Consider the following 15,563-nt stretch of genomic DNA (forward strand, 5'->3'; position numbering starts at 1 on the left):
GTAACAATTACATGTAATTAGCTAAATGTTGTAAAAAGTGACATCAGAAAATCAACACTACATTTTAAAACAGTGTTTGAAGCTAAATGTGACAAAATTTAGGCATGAATTTTGAGCACAAGCTCCTTTACAAACGGCGCCCCATAGCAGACAGAGTTGATTCAAAATGGTCAGTGAAGTATTAGATTTAAAAAATGAAACAGTGCCACCAAGTGGTTCATTTGGTGAACTGCAAGTTGGAAATGGTTGAGTTTAACTTCTGTGGTAGGATAGAACAGATTATTAAGTGTTGGTATTATTTGTTTTACAAGCTAAATCAAAATCAGAGTTTTGGTTTCATGTTTTAGGTGCACTAGTCTCGTTTTTAAGAGTTGGCAAACAAACAGAATTGCTTTTTTTTAATAAAACTATCTTCATTTAAATGACATTTCTAGGTAAATATCCTTCTGTGAGAACTCATCTGAAGTTGTTCTAGCAGGATTTTTGCAGCCGATTCATCTGGCGCCCCAGTTTGTTTTATTCCTCTTGTTGTTCGTGTTTGCCTCTGCAGGCTCCTGGATAATTTCCATGACTTGAACAAAATGATCGGACGGAGCTACAAGAGAGCAAGCCGGACGTCTCGTGACCTTCTGCTGAAGACTTTACATCTGCAGCAGCCGGTCGCTGTGAGTAAACCCTGAAGAGCTGTCGTCTGAAGTTACATTCGAGACATTTCAATTTGCAGTAAATGCTCATTAACTCTGCACATCGAGGGCTCGGAGCTGTGTTTACAGATTTATTTTTATCCTGAAGCAACTGAAAGTCGTGCAGAACAAGCTGATCACGCTGACATGTGGATCCTTGCAGGGAAACCTGCTGCTGTTTCATTTAGCAGCTGAAATATGCAAAACGCTCTCAGTTCACAGTTGGTGATAAATTAACAGAACAAGCAAATCAGGTCAGACAACGGCAGGACTCCTGCAAACGTGAGGCCAGACTTCTTTACATGATTTTATTTGGAAAAACTTCCAAATTCTTTACTTATTTAGGAACATATAAGCACTAAAATTACCCCAAACTAGTTCTGTGACCATTCCCTAAGGTTGTTTAATCTGTAATCTCATTAAATAAAGTTGCATTTAAAGCAAATAAAGCGGAGGTGTCAGCCTGGTTTTGTTGTTGTTTTGCCCTTAAATGTGCCACATTCAGTAGGAATATGAAAAATCAGCTAAATCTTTTCTGAGAAACACAAATTTCTTGACTTTTTGAGCTCCGACAACTCTTCTGGCTGAGGATCGGACCAACAGGCTGAACTCAGTTCTGTCAGATATGAACTTTATAATCAAATAAAATGAGCTGCTAAAAGCAGACATTATACCTGCGCAATAAAAGAATCTGAACTGAGAAGATAATAAGGAATCAAACCTGTTTTTATATGTGGAATGTAAATGAAATATGCTTCATCAGTGCTGGAGGAGAAAGGCTGTCTGTGTGGGACTGGGATTAAAATGATTACAGATTAAAGCAGCTGGACATGTGCCGACTCATCAGGTGTCATTTTCACTTAACCTGGATGTTATTTTGGTTAATTGGTTGCTAATTAATATAATTAAGTTATTAAAACACCTGAAGTGTTTGAATGAATTTGATGATGGATGCTGATTTTAATCATCTTTGTGTCGGGATCCTTGCAGGAAAGCAGATCTGCTTCGTGGACGACAAACCGCCATCTCTCCCCCGGCCTCCCGTCAGCCAATCAGCACGCTCATCACGCTGCCGCCAAGCGCCGCCTGTCGTACGATTACAACAGAAACGTCGTGGAGTGACTCCTGAGGACTGAAGTCCGAACTCTGACTTTTCTACACTTTGCACACTTCCTGTTTCTTTACGTCTGAGCAGATTCTGGCGTTTCGGACGAACTGATGTGCACTGGTGACGCGTTTCCTTCTCACATGTCTGTTCACCATCCTGAGCTCGGACCTGAACCCTCCCACGTGTCCGGCTGATCAGAGCATGAAGACTTGTAGCTCCGCGGTTCGGTGAAGGATTTTTAGTCCTTCCTGTTAATGTAGTTTCACAGAACAACCGCTGTCCAACCGTTGTGCTGTTAAACCTTTATCAGCAGAAAATATTTTCTTGCAATGAATTAACTTAATTGATAAAAATGAAAAACGCATTAAAGTGTTAATTTAATCATTTTGGAAGGTCGGCACTTCAAACTCGCTGATCTTCATCTGCCCGGTTCGCCTGCAAAACAAAACAATTCTTGATTTAAAACTCCAATAAAACACAATTTAATTATCTGCAATTATTTAAACCGTTTAATTAAAAGTAGGACAAAGACAACAATTGAGAAGTTTTGTTCGCATCTGAATAAAATTGTCTCGTTTTGAATTTGATGTTTTACTTTAACACAACTACTAAGTATCCGCAGACAAACTGCTGTTAATTTAAAGGGAAACATTTTAATTTCCTGGTTTAAAGCTGCAGGACTGCAGCTGCTCGATGGTCTGAGCCTCCTCCATCAGATCAGGACGAGTTTTTGGAGGGAGAGCTGATAAAAAGCCGATTGATCCAGTTGTTGTTCAGTCATAAAGCAGGCTCCTGTCAGCTGATTGTTTGTCTGACCTCTCACCCTTCACCGTAGTTCCTCCCATCTCTGTTTTCTTGGATTTAAAGCAGCTCAGATTAGCTCACCTCGTCCAGCATCAGTTTAACCCAGATTTAAGGCGACACTTCCTCGTGAAACTAACCTTTCCTCCAATAAAGAGACAAACTCCGTCATCACTTCTCAACCAGCCATGTGCCCAGCTAGTAAACAAACATCGCTAATAAGACATTTAACAATCATTATTCTAGTTTTCATCCATTTACGACTCCTGCTTTTTTACAAACATGCCGTTGAAAATCATTTCCGAGGTTAGTTGGGTTTCTGTAGCTCCTCTCAGGACCCCTAACACCGTCCCACTGGTTGAATTTATTTCACATGTTCTTATTTCCAGAGAAAAGAAAAGTGTTTCAGGATCTGAAAACATGTTTTGTCACTGGCTGTTTCATTTGTAGACGCACTAATAAATTACGTTCATTGCCAACTGTTTTCAGAAGAGAGTTTCTAATTCAGTCGTTTTCACCTTTAGAATCATGATTTTTTTTATTATCCTAGTGCTTCCAGAGGCGTTTGAAGACCAACACTCAGTGGAAGTTTTCAGATTTGGGTTTTGTTGCCTCAGGTTTTGCAGATTAACTGAGTCCTACAGTGAATGTGCCGCAAAAATGTTAAAGTCTTAAAATCTTTGCAGATTATTTTGTGAGAAAAGTTACCGTAAAGCGAGTTAAGAGGATCTTCCTGTTGCAACTGATCCAAAATATAACAAATAATTCACTCAGATGAGCCGAATTTAACTCATAAATATATTATTTTAAGCACTATTTGGAAATGATTTAACGATTCAGCAGAATAAGACGAGGAGAGGATCCCTTAGTGTTCAGTTTCAGATGAAGAAGCAATGAAGCATCTTTTTGGTTGTTATTGTTGTAACTTAATTAACCTGGCAGCTTGAGCCAATAATGTTTATGCAAATATGAAACAACTCCTCCCTGCTCATCAGGAACCTGCAGCAAAACATATCTGTACATCCCAACATCTGCAGGATCCCTGCAGATTTCACGTTTGAGATTCACGTTCATTTGTAGAAATGCAAAGTTAATAATATTTTGTTCTTGATTTAAGCGATATATGTGCTTTTATTGTGTTTTAGCAAGAACAAACTGACAGGAAGGATTGTTGAAACTTGTGGTGAAGCTTGTGAAACGTCTTCCAGTTAACAGGAACGCCAGTGAACCCGACTGACACGTTTGTTTCCGACGCTCCCTGAACGCCCCTGAGCTTTCACTTTTTTTTTTTTTTTTGGTCTTTACGGTTCTCGTTCTCTTTCAGATTTTCGTTCTTGGGTCCAGCTGCTGATTGTCTTTGTCCTCGACGATGCTCTGAGTTTTTCGTTTTGACCTGCAGATACTTTGTTGAATCGATCATTTGTGATCAAACAGAAACAATCGTGTGCACAACATCTGTACAAAGCTCAAATTTCTCAAAAAGAAGATTAATATTTTCTGATCTGTGCAAATCAAACTGATGAAATAAAAGGAATCTGAGTGTTGACCCTTGATTTTTTTGTAATATTTCGATCTAAACACATCTTAAGGCTTCATCCTAATTCAACATATTTTGTAATTATTGACATTTATCTCTCAGACCATCAGAATTAAAGAGATGAATTTTACTTCTGATTTAGATGTTTGAGGTAAAAACTATTTCCTCTTCAGAGATTTCTTCTGTTTTTGTCACATTTAAATGTTTCTTTAAACAAACAAATGTTAACATCAGACAAAGATAAGGTCCCGAATGGATGTCCGGACCTTCAGGATGTTCTGGTAGAGAGCAAAGCAGCCCCAGACCATCACACTACCACTTCCATGTTTGACTGTAGATGTGAAGTTCCACTTTGTCTCATCAGTCCACAGAATATTTTCCCAAAAGATTGTTTTTTGGTTTTTGTTTTTGGTCTTGAAACTCTCCCATGGCGGCCATTTTTGTCTCATTCTGGTTGTTGACTCGTGACCTCTGACCTTCACCGAGGCGATTAAGGCCTGCAGAGCTTCAGATGTTGATCTGGCTTTTTTTTAGGACCTTCTGGGTGAGTCGCCAGTCCTGGGAAGGTTCACCACTGCTCCACGTTTTCTTTATTTGTGGATCTATGTAAGAGATTTCTTGATTCTGCAGATCTGGGAGTAATCAGGCCTGGATGTAGCTCTCCAAATTCAGTTCAGTTCAGTTTGTTTATGTAGCACCAAGTCACAACAAAAGTCCAAAAAACGTGTTTAATCAAAGTTAATGTTTGATTTAACAAGGGGGCAATTATTGTTTCTCAAAGGGCAAAGGTGGTTTGAATAGCTTTTCTTTTCCTTAATAAGTGAAATCATCGTTTAAAAGCTGCGTTTGGCATTTAAAGAGGTTATTTTTGTCTGATATTAACATTTGTTCGTTGATCTGAAGAGCTGAGAAATCAGTAAGGGGCTAAACACACACACACATATTTTTCTGCCCAACCTTTCAGGCTCATTAAAATCGGACACATTTGCCAAAACTTCACCTTCAGGTGAAATGAGAACATTTTTCTCTGAAGTCAGATTTATTTAAGAAGCACTTTTTGTTCTGTAACAATAGAAAAACCTAAAAACAACCAGAGCAGCAAAAAAGGCAATAAAGGACAAACATTTTGTCAAAAAATTAAGCAATAATAAGTGAAGTTCTTCTTGAAGGAATGCATATCGCCCGCCATCTGTTGGGCATGACTCTCAGCTACTACCACTCCACAAACTGACCGAGTTGTAGCCATTTTTTGTTGGCTAATATGGATTATATATGTGGCGGAATTGACTACAAAAGTTAATCAGCTGTAGACAAACATCCACTGATTGATTCTGAGTTCCTTTAAAATTTATCTGTTGGTTCAAGAGATATTTTGCTAACAGACAAACCGACATGTCATCGACTTTCCCCTTTCAGCAGCAGACGAAAGTAAAAGGAGCATTAGATAAATATACTGAAAACAGGGTGGATGAGATGTGTCTAAATAAGATAAAAATAGTTTTGTTGTTTTGAGTTTGTCAGAAATCTGGTCACACGCTCTCAGTTTTATCTTGGAGGCAAACCACGATCACAGCCTGACTCTCTGAACTCAAAAGCAAACAAACAACAGAAAACTCTGACATTTTTAACTGGGTCATTTTCAAAACATGATAGTTTATTTGTTTACGTCTGAAAAGTCCTGCAAGTTTGTCCAGACAGCCGCTCTTCATCCTGATATGAAACTAATATATTTACGGTTTATTTTAAACATTAAAGCAGCTCAAACGTCTCTCAGTGGTGTGATCAATAAGGGTCTTTGTGCTCCAGACAGAGTTAAAAACTTTAATTTGATGAGTCAGAGCCCGCTGCGAACTGATAACAGAGCTCTTCACTGACTGACCTGACCTCATGATTCAGCTGACACTTTCAGCTCATAAAAACACCAAAAACAACCGAGCGGTTCCTTCCAGGAGGAACCAGCAGAGCGTGCTCGGGGTGTTTTGTTGCTCCTGGCAACATCTGAGTGAGAAACCAAGGGTTACAGAACAGAGCTTCAGGGATCGTCTGAGCGTCCTGTCGACTGGAAATGATCTCACAGAGAACTAATATTTAAAGGAAAAGGCTTGTTTTCCAGAATGGAGTTAAGTATTCTGTGTGAACTGACTTTTTTCTTGCTAGCTAGCCCTTAAATATGACATGATCCCGGATAAAAGCACAACATGTTATTGATCTGTGTGCTTTCTGGATGGATCAGTGAAATGTTTAACTCATTGTTGAACTCGTGCTTCATGTCTGCAGAGGTTTTGTTCTTCATAAAGTGGAGCTCAGTTCAGGACAGGCTCACTGGCGCTCGAGTTACAGACGTTATTTAAGCTACGATAAGTTCAATGCTTTAGGTTTTACATGCTGATTTCATGCTGTGCTCAGTTCCAACCCTCAACTTCCTGTTTCTGCTGCTGTGATGCATGATGGGAATGACTCAGCCAGCAGAGCTCAAACAACAACCAGATTTCAGCTGCAAGGACTGGACAGAACATGGCTAAAATCAGCTTTGTTTACTAATATTTAACCAAAACATGCAGCTAAAGACAGATTTTACAAACCTTAAAATTAAAATTACAAAAGGATAACGATAAGCTAAAAATAGCAAAAGTAGTAAAGGTCTTGCCAAAAGCTAAGAGTAGCAAAATGGCTGCTAGAAGCTAAAATGCTAGCTATGAGCTAAAGGTAGCAAAATGGCTGCTAGAGGCTAAAAGTAGCAAGCAGAAGCTAAGTGCTTAATGTCTTAAAATGCTAGCTATGAGCTAAAAGTAGAAAAAGGCTGAAGAAGTAACAGAACAGCAGCTAAAATTCAAAGGTACCAGAATCAAAGCTAAAAGTAGCAAAAAGATAGCCAGAAGCTAAAAGTAACAAAAGGCTAGTTAAAAGGTAAAAGTAGCAAAATGGCCACTAGAAGCTAAAAGTAGCAAAAATAGCATAAATGCTAAATGTCACAAAATGCTAGTTATGTGGTAAAAGTAGCAAAAAAAAAGCTAAAAGTAGAAAAAGGGAAGTTTTTTGCTAAAAGTAACATAACAGTAGCTAAAAGTTAAAGGTAGCAGATGGTAGCTAAAAGCTAAAAGAAACAAAAGGCTAATTAAAAGCTAAAAGTAGCCCAAGAAGACGAAACCCAAGGCAGTTTGTTGAAGCAGGTTTAAAGGAGAACATCTTAATATGTTTCTATTAAAAACTCCAATCTTTTAAAAAGAATCCAAGCCCCAGCAGCCTGGTCCTGAACCCCGTCCAGCAGCCTGCAGAGTCCAGGGTGCACCTCGTGCAGCTGCGGGCCTCAGGGGGAGGTGTTCTGGTTCTGGTTCCGCCCCTGGCAGCAGCTGAAAGCCTCGGAACCAGCGGCTGGGCGGCTCAGACGCGTCATGCATTCTGCGGGGAAGTCGTGGCTGCTGCTGAGCGGCTTCGTCCTGTTTTACATCATCTACCTGCTGTTCGGAGCGCTGGTGTTCTCCAGCATCGAGCGGCCCGCGGAGGACCAGCTGCGGCTGGACATGGACAAGCTGAAGGACGCCTTCCTGAACCGCAGCTGCGTCAGCGCCGCGTCCCTGGAGCTCTTCCTCAGCAAAGTGCTGTCGGCCAACAAGTACGGCGTGTCCGTCCTCAGGAACTCCTCGGGGACGTCCAACTGGGACCTGGCGTCCTCCATGTTCTTCGCCAACACGCTGGTGACCACCGTGGGTGAGTCGGACTAACAGCCTCACCTGGAGGCGTTTTACGCATGACGCGGAGCTCCAGGGTCTCCACGAGAAGTTCCCCTGCAGTGGTTCCGTTCATGCAGATCATGTTTGATGTTCTTCTCCAAATTACAGACAAGTCTCAGCTGTGAAGAGAGAACAAAACCGATGCCTAAAAGCTCCAGTTCTGCTTTTCTAATCATTTACATCCCCTGATCTCAAGATATTATAGACTGTAGAAAACATATTTTTATGTTAAAGTTATATTTTATTTATTTCCCCATTGTTGTTGGTGTTCTTGATCTGCTTGAGAACTTTTATTTTGACATTCTGGGTGAAGGTTCTGTAGTGGCTGCAGAAAGTTTGAGTTTAGCAGAATAATCTGGGTTTATACCCCAGATTATAGGAGGAAGTCACCTGTGCAGCTGGATACAGAACATCCCAGAGGTTCTCTGTCTGCAGCCGAGGTTCCCTGAGTTTTCACAAATGTTTCAGAGAGGTGTATATGTGTAAAAAGTCCCAGCACCCATCTCCTGAATGAGCCGACCTTTTGATTTGGGCTCAAATGGCACCATTATAGCCAACTTTTTCTCTTGTAATATTAATGATACTCTCAGACCCGGTCCCAGCCCCAGCTTTGGATGTTTGTGCAGCTCTGAAGCTCTGAAGTGATCCTCTTCTCACCAGCGTTTCACCTCACGCTGCAGCTGCAGGTGTTTGTTTCAGTCAGTCTCATATTTCAGAACATTTAAGGTAAAACGAGTTTTCAAACCACCAGTTCATGGCTTTATGTCCTGTGATGATCGATCACAGACGTGGATCCAATCATTCCTTTTGCTTGCTTACCTACATCTGCAGCTCCTCTTCCTCAGGATGCAGTTTGATGTTCCTGAAGGAGCCCAGAGAGGAAACAGAACTCGGGTCTCAGAGGAGTTTTTGTGGTTTTTAGTTTTTGTGGTTCTTGGCAGGTGTTTCCCCGATCCACTCCAAGCTCCTCTTCGGGGATGTTTCTGCTTTCTGACGTCCTTTAACTTTATAAAACAGCTCTTATTTAAAACACAATATCCTCATTTTCATTACTCTGAGGTTTAATTCATTTGTTTTTATAGTATTTCTGTGTAAACGGTTTAATATCTTGGCAAGTTGACTTTTAAAAGCCTTCAGATGTTTGAGTTGTCAGCCAGAGAATATTCAGCCTGAGTTTTATACAGAATATAAAGTTTACACAGTCAGAGAACGGCATTAACAGAAACTCTGGAGTGTGTGTGTGTGTGTGTGTGTGTGTGTGTGTGTGTGTGTACACAGCTGGTGGTAAAAGCTGTAATTCACAATCTTCTGGCAGATGTTCTGGGCTGGTTTAGATCTGAGTGATGACAGAAGGGAAAGAAAATTTCCGTGGCGGCGTTTATCTTTTTTTTTTTTTTTACGTCTGTGCTCCGTTTTGGTGAACTTCCTGTTCCAACAGGATGTTCAGGCAGAACAAAGTGCCACTCATGGTGCCCACACACAAGTTAGAAAAGGTTAATTTCCTCATTATCAGAAAGAAACACTCAGTATGATTTAGTTGTAAATGGATATCCAGTGATTGAGTTTCAGATTGCTCTTTATGTCAGCAGTGCATCAACATCTGGCCCCGAAATGACAAATAAAGTAGTTTAGTAATCTGAGATGTGGCTTTAAATCATATTTTAAGTGTTGGTCCGTCTCGCTCACTGACCAGTTAGTAATATTTAACATCTAATGAGATGCTTTTGAAAAGTTTATTCTGACTAAAAGGAACAAAAAAACAACAAGCAAAGCTGATTAAACGGCAGAGTGAACGTAACAAAAGATGGTGTCAGAAGGATCGAAGAGGATTTAATTCTCCTTCAGATGTCTTACAGGTTTAAAGAGTTCCAGTATCAGAACTACACGTAATGCTCCTTTTTATTACCTTTTGTAAATTTGCAACTAACTGTCAGGGTGTGTCACATTGACAGTGAAGCAAATGTTTAATGAGGAAATGCAAATTCATGCATGAAGCAGAACAGCGGTGGCCTTTGTGTTGCTTTCTCTGCACTTCTGCAGTTGTTGCCGTCTGTGATGCTCGGTGGGGTTTGAGCCGAACGTTACGGCTGGAAAAAAAAGAAAACCAAGCAGTCAGATGACCGAAGTGAGTGGAAACAAACCACACTCATCTAGAAGTGAAACAAATTCAAAGCTTTTTACTGGTTGCATCGTAATGACTCTGATGGACCTAAAATGTTCAAATTCTGAGGTGATCTTTCTTTTAGAGCTCATAAATAAATTTAGGGAACTAAAATGTGTTTCTGGCTGCAAGGGAGTTGTGACTCCTCTGACCGTAACTCTTTTTCTTCATGTTTATCTTGGTTAAATATTGAACTCCTGGGGCTGAAGACGTGTTGAGCTGATGCTGATTGGCTGATCAGCTGCAGCGACGTCAGAAAGTAAACGGCGACATCTCGTATCTTTTCTGTGTCACAAAAAAACAAACCAGTTTAAAGTTTATTTTCTGTCATTCGGACTTTAAAATGCTGATTATTAATTTTATTTACTGTCCTTCAGCCATCCTCCAAGATGCTTCATCTGTCCCGGCTGCTCGGTGGGGACATTCTGTCCCAAACATTTCACACGGAGGGGACAGATGTTAGGAGTGATGGAAGCAATTTCCATGCATGTGATTGGTTGTGCAGAAGGCTGTGACCTTTTATTAAAACCTCCACATGACGTCTACACTAGAAAGTTTCCCCCATCATTCGCACCTCGGCTCAAAACGTGTCTCACCCTTAGAAAAACAACCCCAGTGACCCTCAGGATGTCCCATTCGTCGCAGTTAAACTCGTGATTTCAACGAGTATGAAGGAGTGAACGAATCAGAACCAAAAAGAAATCCAGGTGATTTTTACTTTCAGATGAATAGTTTTTGTCTTACACAGAACTCTTATAGACAGGTACATGTTTTATGGGTTTCTATGTTCTCTTCAAACAAAATAATATTCATAGGAACATTACACTCATCATCAGTGATTCTCCTGAAGTCTTTAAAGGTTTAAAACCTTCAACCTGGCTGTCAAGTCAGAAGTTAAACTTCTGTCCAGGAATGATCCAAAGAACTAAAATAAAGAAGAATTATTATAACAGCAGTGTGTATTTCCCAAGTCAGTGTCATGAAACTAAAAAAAAAAACTTAATTAAGGGCCTAGCACTCCTTGAAAGAATGCATATCGCCTGCCACCTTTCATGTCAGAATTTGACTAAGAGCCTCTTTAAAAAATGGAGCCGTTTAAGTTAAATCTTAAAAATAACAGAATGCACAATCTAAAGTGATATTTCATGATCTGTTAATGCTTGGAGTACATGTTGGGAATGACTCTGTTGATTTAGCTGAAGCAGCCATCTTGAGTTGGGTTGACTCCAAAGGGCTGAAAAGGATTTTGAGTTTCATTGAAATCTGTCCCGTGGCTCATGAGATATTTTGCTAACAGAAGGTTTAAAGCTTGGATTTTGTGAAATGTGTTGCACTTGATGTTGGTGACGATGCACAGCTGATACCACAACACGTTTTAGCTCAATGTCTGCAAAACTGGCTGACTTTTAGTCCTTTTTGTGTTTTCTAAGGTCAAATATTAACAACCTGTACTGGAGACTACATGGACATGCTTTTTAGTAGGCCAATAAAAAAAATCCTGCCTTTTATTGGTCTTTTGTAATCTAATTTTGGGTTTTCATTAGCTATAATCATCCAAATGAACAGAAATAAACACCTGAAGTATCTCACTGTGTGTAATGAAGCCATATGATGAGTTTCACTTGTTTCTGAAACCCGTCTCTTGTGTTCGGACCCTCAGGTTATGGTCACCCCACTCCTCTGTCTGACGCTGGGAAAGCCTTCTCCATCATCTACGCCCTCCTCGGTGTTCCCTTCACCATGCTGGTGCTGACGGCCTGCGTCCAGCGGGTCATGTACCCCCTGGTCCTCGCCCCCATCGGCCTCCTGCAGCGCTCGGGCCTGAAGCCTCGGCCCGCCACCGTGGTGCACTTCCTGCTGCTGCTGGTTCTGGTGGTGCTCTGCTTCTTCTTGGCGCCGGCGGCCGTCTTCAGAGAGGTGGAGGTGTCCTGGACCTTCTTAGACGGCATCTACTTCTGTTTCATCTCCCTGTGCACCATCGGGCTGGGGGACTTTGTTCCTGCAGCTCAGCCGGGTCAGAAGTACAGAGCGCTGTATCAGGTCGCCGTGATGGGTGAGTTTTCACTTCTTCATCCTAAATCCACCGCAGGAATGTTTTCCTGTGACTCGGTCAGATTAACTGCAGTCTGTGGGAGTTTACAGTCAAGCCCTTCTCATTTAATCTCCAGTGGATGTTTGAGAAAAAGGCGTTGCCTCATTAAGGAACCAGACGCTCGTATCAGTACTCTTTACTCAGCTCAAGTCTAACAACAAAACTTTTAATCCTGGCTCTCTGATGAAGAAGAGGTAGAGCTCAAACTTCACTAAGAAGTTCTCTTTAACACGTCAAAGCATCCAGATGGTAAATACTGAATGCTTTCTTACGATTTTCTACAAGTAAAACAACCTGGGAAAAAAAAAAATCACCCAAAGGCTTCTATATGCAGCCATTTAAGAGGGAAAAATAACCCGTCAGTCTGTAACCGTTCGTCTTCCTCTCCTTTTCCTGCCAGTCGGAGTGAAGCAGAGAACAAACCTGTGTTTGTGGAGAATAACGAGCTGAAGAGTGGTAATGAGGTGGTGTTATTTGCGCCGCACTGAGGTGAGAATCTCAGTTGTTTCTCTGCAGAACGTCTTCATTCTCACCTCAGCTGTGAGAAGCATCACGTCGCAGCCCGTCAGGGTCGAGGGGTCGGGACCGCAGGAAATGTCTGCATCTTCTCTGGAAATTAAAGTAAAAGTAAAGTAAAAATGTATTTGTATAGCACATTTCAGCAGCAAGGCATTCAAAGTGCTTTACATAATAAAAACATCAGTAAGATTACATGACAATCATAAAAAAAAATCATAAAAATGATAATCATAAGGTCAATATGTATTAAGATAATAAAGTCCAATCTTCCATGTGGCCCTTTTCAGGTTGCACTGGCATGACAGATATTTAATGCTGAGTCAGCATTCGCGCTTCAGTTTTCCTGTTTTTTTATTTATCTGTTTGTGTTTCTTCAGTCCAGCTACATCTGCAGACTTTGTTTTAATTCGGCTGTTCATATAACAAAACGATCAGCTCAATCAGAAGCATGTGAAGCCGTGTTCACACACTCTGAGTTAATGTCAGGTTTGAACTGTTTTTACGTTTTAAACTCGAGGAAATAATCACAAATACTATCAGGTGATTTGGCAATAAAACTTCAACATAACCTCATTCTCTTCTAATATTAAAGATGTTATAGTGTTTTTAGTTTTCCTCATTTTTAGCTTCTAAGTTTGACCTTTAAGAGTTGAAATGACTTTAAATATCTGACTGAACTTTAAGGTTTTAAATCTTGTGAAAAGTCAGAATAAATGAGTTTTATGTAATGAAGGTTGTGACCTGAAACATTTAACAATGACTTGTTAGCGGTCATGTGCTGAAAGGACTTAAAGTGCTGTTTCAGGATTCTTCTGCAGAGCTGCGTTCCTGCTCACGTTGCTGAAGAGCAAATATTTTAGGAAGGTGGTTTTGGAGTTTGAACAGTCAAAGTCCTTGAACTCATCAGCAGAAATTTGTACAAGTTCAGTAAAACGGGTCAGACTAATTCTTTAGAAGCAGGAGATTAAAGTGACGTTTGGTGCCGTAAGGTCCGACGGTGTCTCCTTTCACCCCCCGCTGGACGTCTGTCCCAGAAACAGAACGGCAGCGAGGAGGCCTCTGTAATCGGACCCAGTTTTCCATCAACAGCCTCCGATTGTCCCGGTTCTGAACTCTGCAGATTTCTGGGCTACTTCAGTGAAACCAGAGAGGAAAGCAGAGTTTTCCTTTCAGGCAAACATAAGAATCAGAGCATAAATTAAAGGCCTGGCATTTCCTAAAGGAATGCATGTCGCCCGCCAAAGTTTGAACCATTTTGGGTCAAACCTTGGAAATAACTTTATGACGCTCAGAGGATGAGTGGCTGGCTTATTGCCTTTTTTTACAGGTCATTTTGCTGCAGACTTGATGGCCCTTCTCTGCTGCTTCTACTTCTTAGCTGGATATTAAACTTCCATCAGCTGTTTGCTGCATGTTGATAATTCTTTGAAGTCGTTAATAAAAGTAGGCCGTTAAGAACTGGAAGTCCACAATTTGAGGAAGAAAAAATCTTTTTCTTCTAGTTTCTGAAATATTTCTGGGTCCAGAAATCCTTCTTTGTGACCCGTATGTCTGCCTTCCCTCCAGTCTACCTGTTCATGGGTCTGATGATGATGTACCTCCTGCTGCGCTCCTTCCACAAGATGGCCGACCTGCATGGCCTGACCACCTTCCTGCAGCTGCCGCGCTGCGAGGACTCCGTGCTGGAGGAGGACCGGGAGACCATCATGGATTCTGACCCGACGCCTCCTCCTTACCTGAAAGACAAAGATGCCAGCAAACCCCTGGGCCCGGGATCCTTTCCGTCTTACAACTCCATCAACAAAAGCTGAGCCGTGGAGAGGCGGCGGCGGTGGCGAAGGAAACAAACGTTCTACCTCTGGAGATCCCTCAGTCTGTAAGCCGTGATTAAACACCAGGATCTGAACTTCTCATTCTTTTTATTTCACAAAACATCCTGGAAAGAAGGGAGGACATTTGTCTAAACAGACTTCACGCCAACATTTGATAAATAGTTGGGTTTTCTGTTTCACTTCATATTTTGTTCCACAAGTTTGGGTTTCTAAAACTAACAAGTATTGTTCTTTTAGCTGACGTAGTTTTATGCGTGTGGATAGTTCGTGTCCATCATGTTTAAAAGCCTTTACTTGCTTTTGGGCGACTTTAATACAAATATGTGAAAACGACTCAGTTTTAAACCCACAGTTTCAAACAATAAGGCGTCAACTGGAATGTGCTTCTCACTGATTTCCTGTTTTAAAGAAGAAAAGTCTAAAATCCTCAGCGTGGTGGTGCTGCCCCCTGGTGTCCAAATGTGATCATTACAGCTTCAAACTGGCAACAAACGGGTGAAAGTTTCAATAAAAAGAGTGAAGGAAGGATAAAAAAGATAAAATAAGAAGGGTTAAGTTACAGGTTTAATCTGATTTACTAGGAAATGTATCCTGCTGTGGGGTCAGAAAAACACTTGAAATGCACTTTAACAGTCAAATTAATACTTTAATGTTGCCAAATAAATTTGATCATGTAAAAAAAACATCTTTGTTGTGTTCGTCATGTATTTGTAACTGTAATTTAACATGTATTTACACCTGACAATCTTATATATTAAATAAAGCTGTTTTTCTTGATAAGTTTGCTCTCTTTAATGTTTTTAGAAATGTTTGCAACAATGAAATTTCCAACTTTTTGTGCGGAATTAAAATCAGTCAGACTGGGTTGTAGATTTAAGACTGAAATGTTTTGATTTTTAATCTGTTTAAAAAGCAAAACACCCTATTTATGGTATGTTGTCTAAACTTGTAGTTTTGTGTGGAACTCTAAAGGTAAATAACCATAAGTAAAAAAACAAAAAAAAAAAGTGGAATTTACAGGAAAACACCAGCTGTCAACAGAAAAAAACATAAATGACTCAGTTTGTCATGTTTCTTTAAAACTAAGTTTCACAGCTGA

General features: G+C 40.6%; 2 protein-coding genes across 2 annotated transcripts in view; both read left to right on the forward strand.

Annotated features, from left to right (window-relative positions):
* The window catches only part of si:ch211-14c7.2 (retinitis pigmentosa 1-like 1 protein), a 13,121-nt gene extending 8,985 nt beyond the window's left edge, over positions 1 to 4,136 (forward strand). Inside the window, exons 5-6 of the mRNA XM_017436297.3 lie at positions 551 to 665; positions 1,674 to 4,136. Of these exons, the coding sequence (XP_017291786.1) occupies positions 551 to 665; positions 1,674 to 1,805 (247 nt within the window). The 3' untranslated portion in view covers positions 1,806 to 4,136. The remainder of the gene's footprint in view (positions 1 to 550; positions 666 to 1,673) is intronic.
* A 3,001-nt stretch (positions 4,137 to 7,137) lies between these two features.
* On the forward strand, positions 7,138 to 15,244 carry kcnk6 (potassium channel, subfamily K, member 6). Its single transcript, XM_017436272.3, has 3 exons — positions 7,138 to 7,837; positions 11,682 to 12,074; positions 14,199 to 15,244. Exons 1-3 carry the CDS (start codon positions 7,522 to 7,524, stop codon positions 14,441 to 14,443), a joined length of 954 nt encoding a protein of 317 aa, XP_017291761.1. The 5' UTR covers positions 7,138 to 7,521; the 3' UTR covers positions 14,444 to 15,244.
* The last annotated feature ends 319 nt before the right edge of the window (positions 15,245 to 15,563 follow it).

The sequence above is a fragment of the Kryptolebias marmoratus genome, linkage group LG2 (assembly GCF_001649575.2).
Source record: "Kryptolebias marmoratus isolate JLee-2015 linkage group LG2, ASM164957v2, whole genome shotgun sequence".
Taxonomy (NCBI): Eukaryota; Metazoa; Chordata; class Actinopteri; order Cyprinodontiformes; family Rivulidae; genus Kryptolebias; species Kryptolebias marmoratus.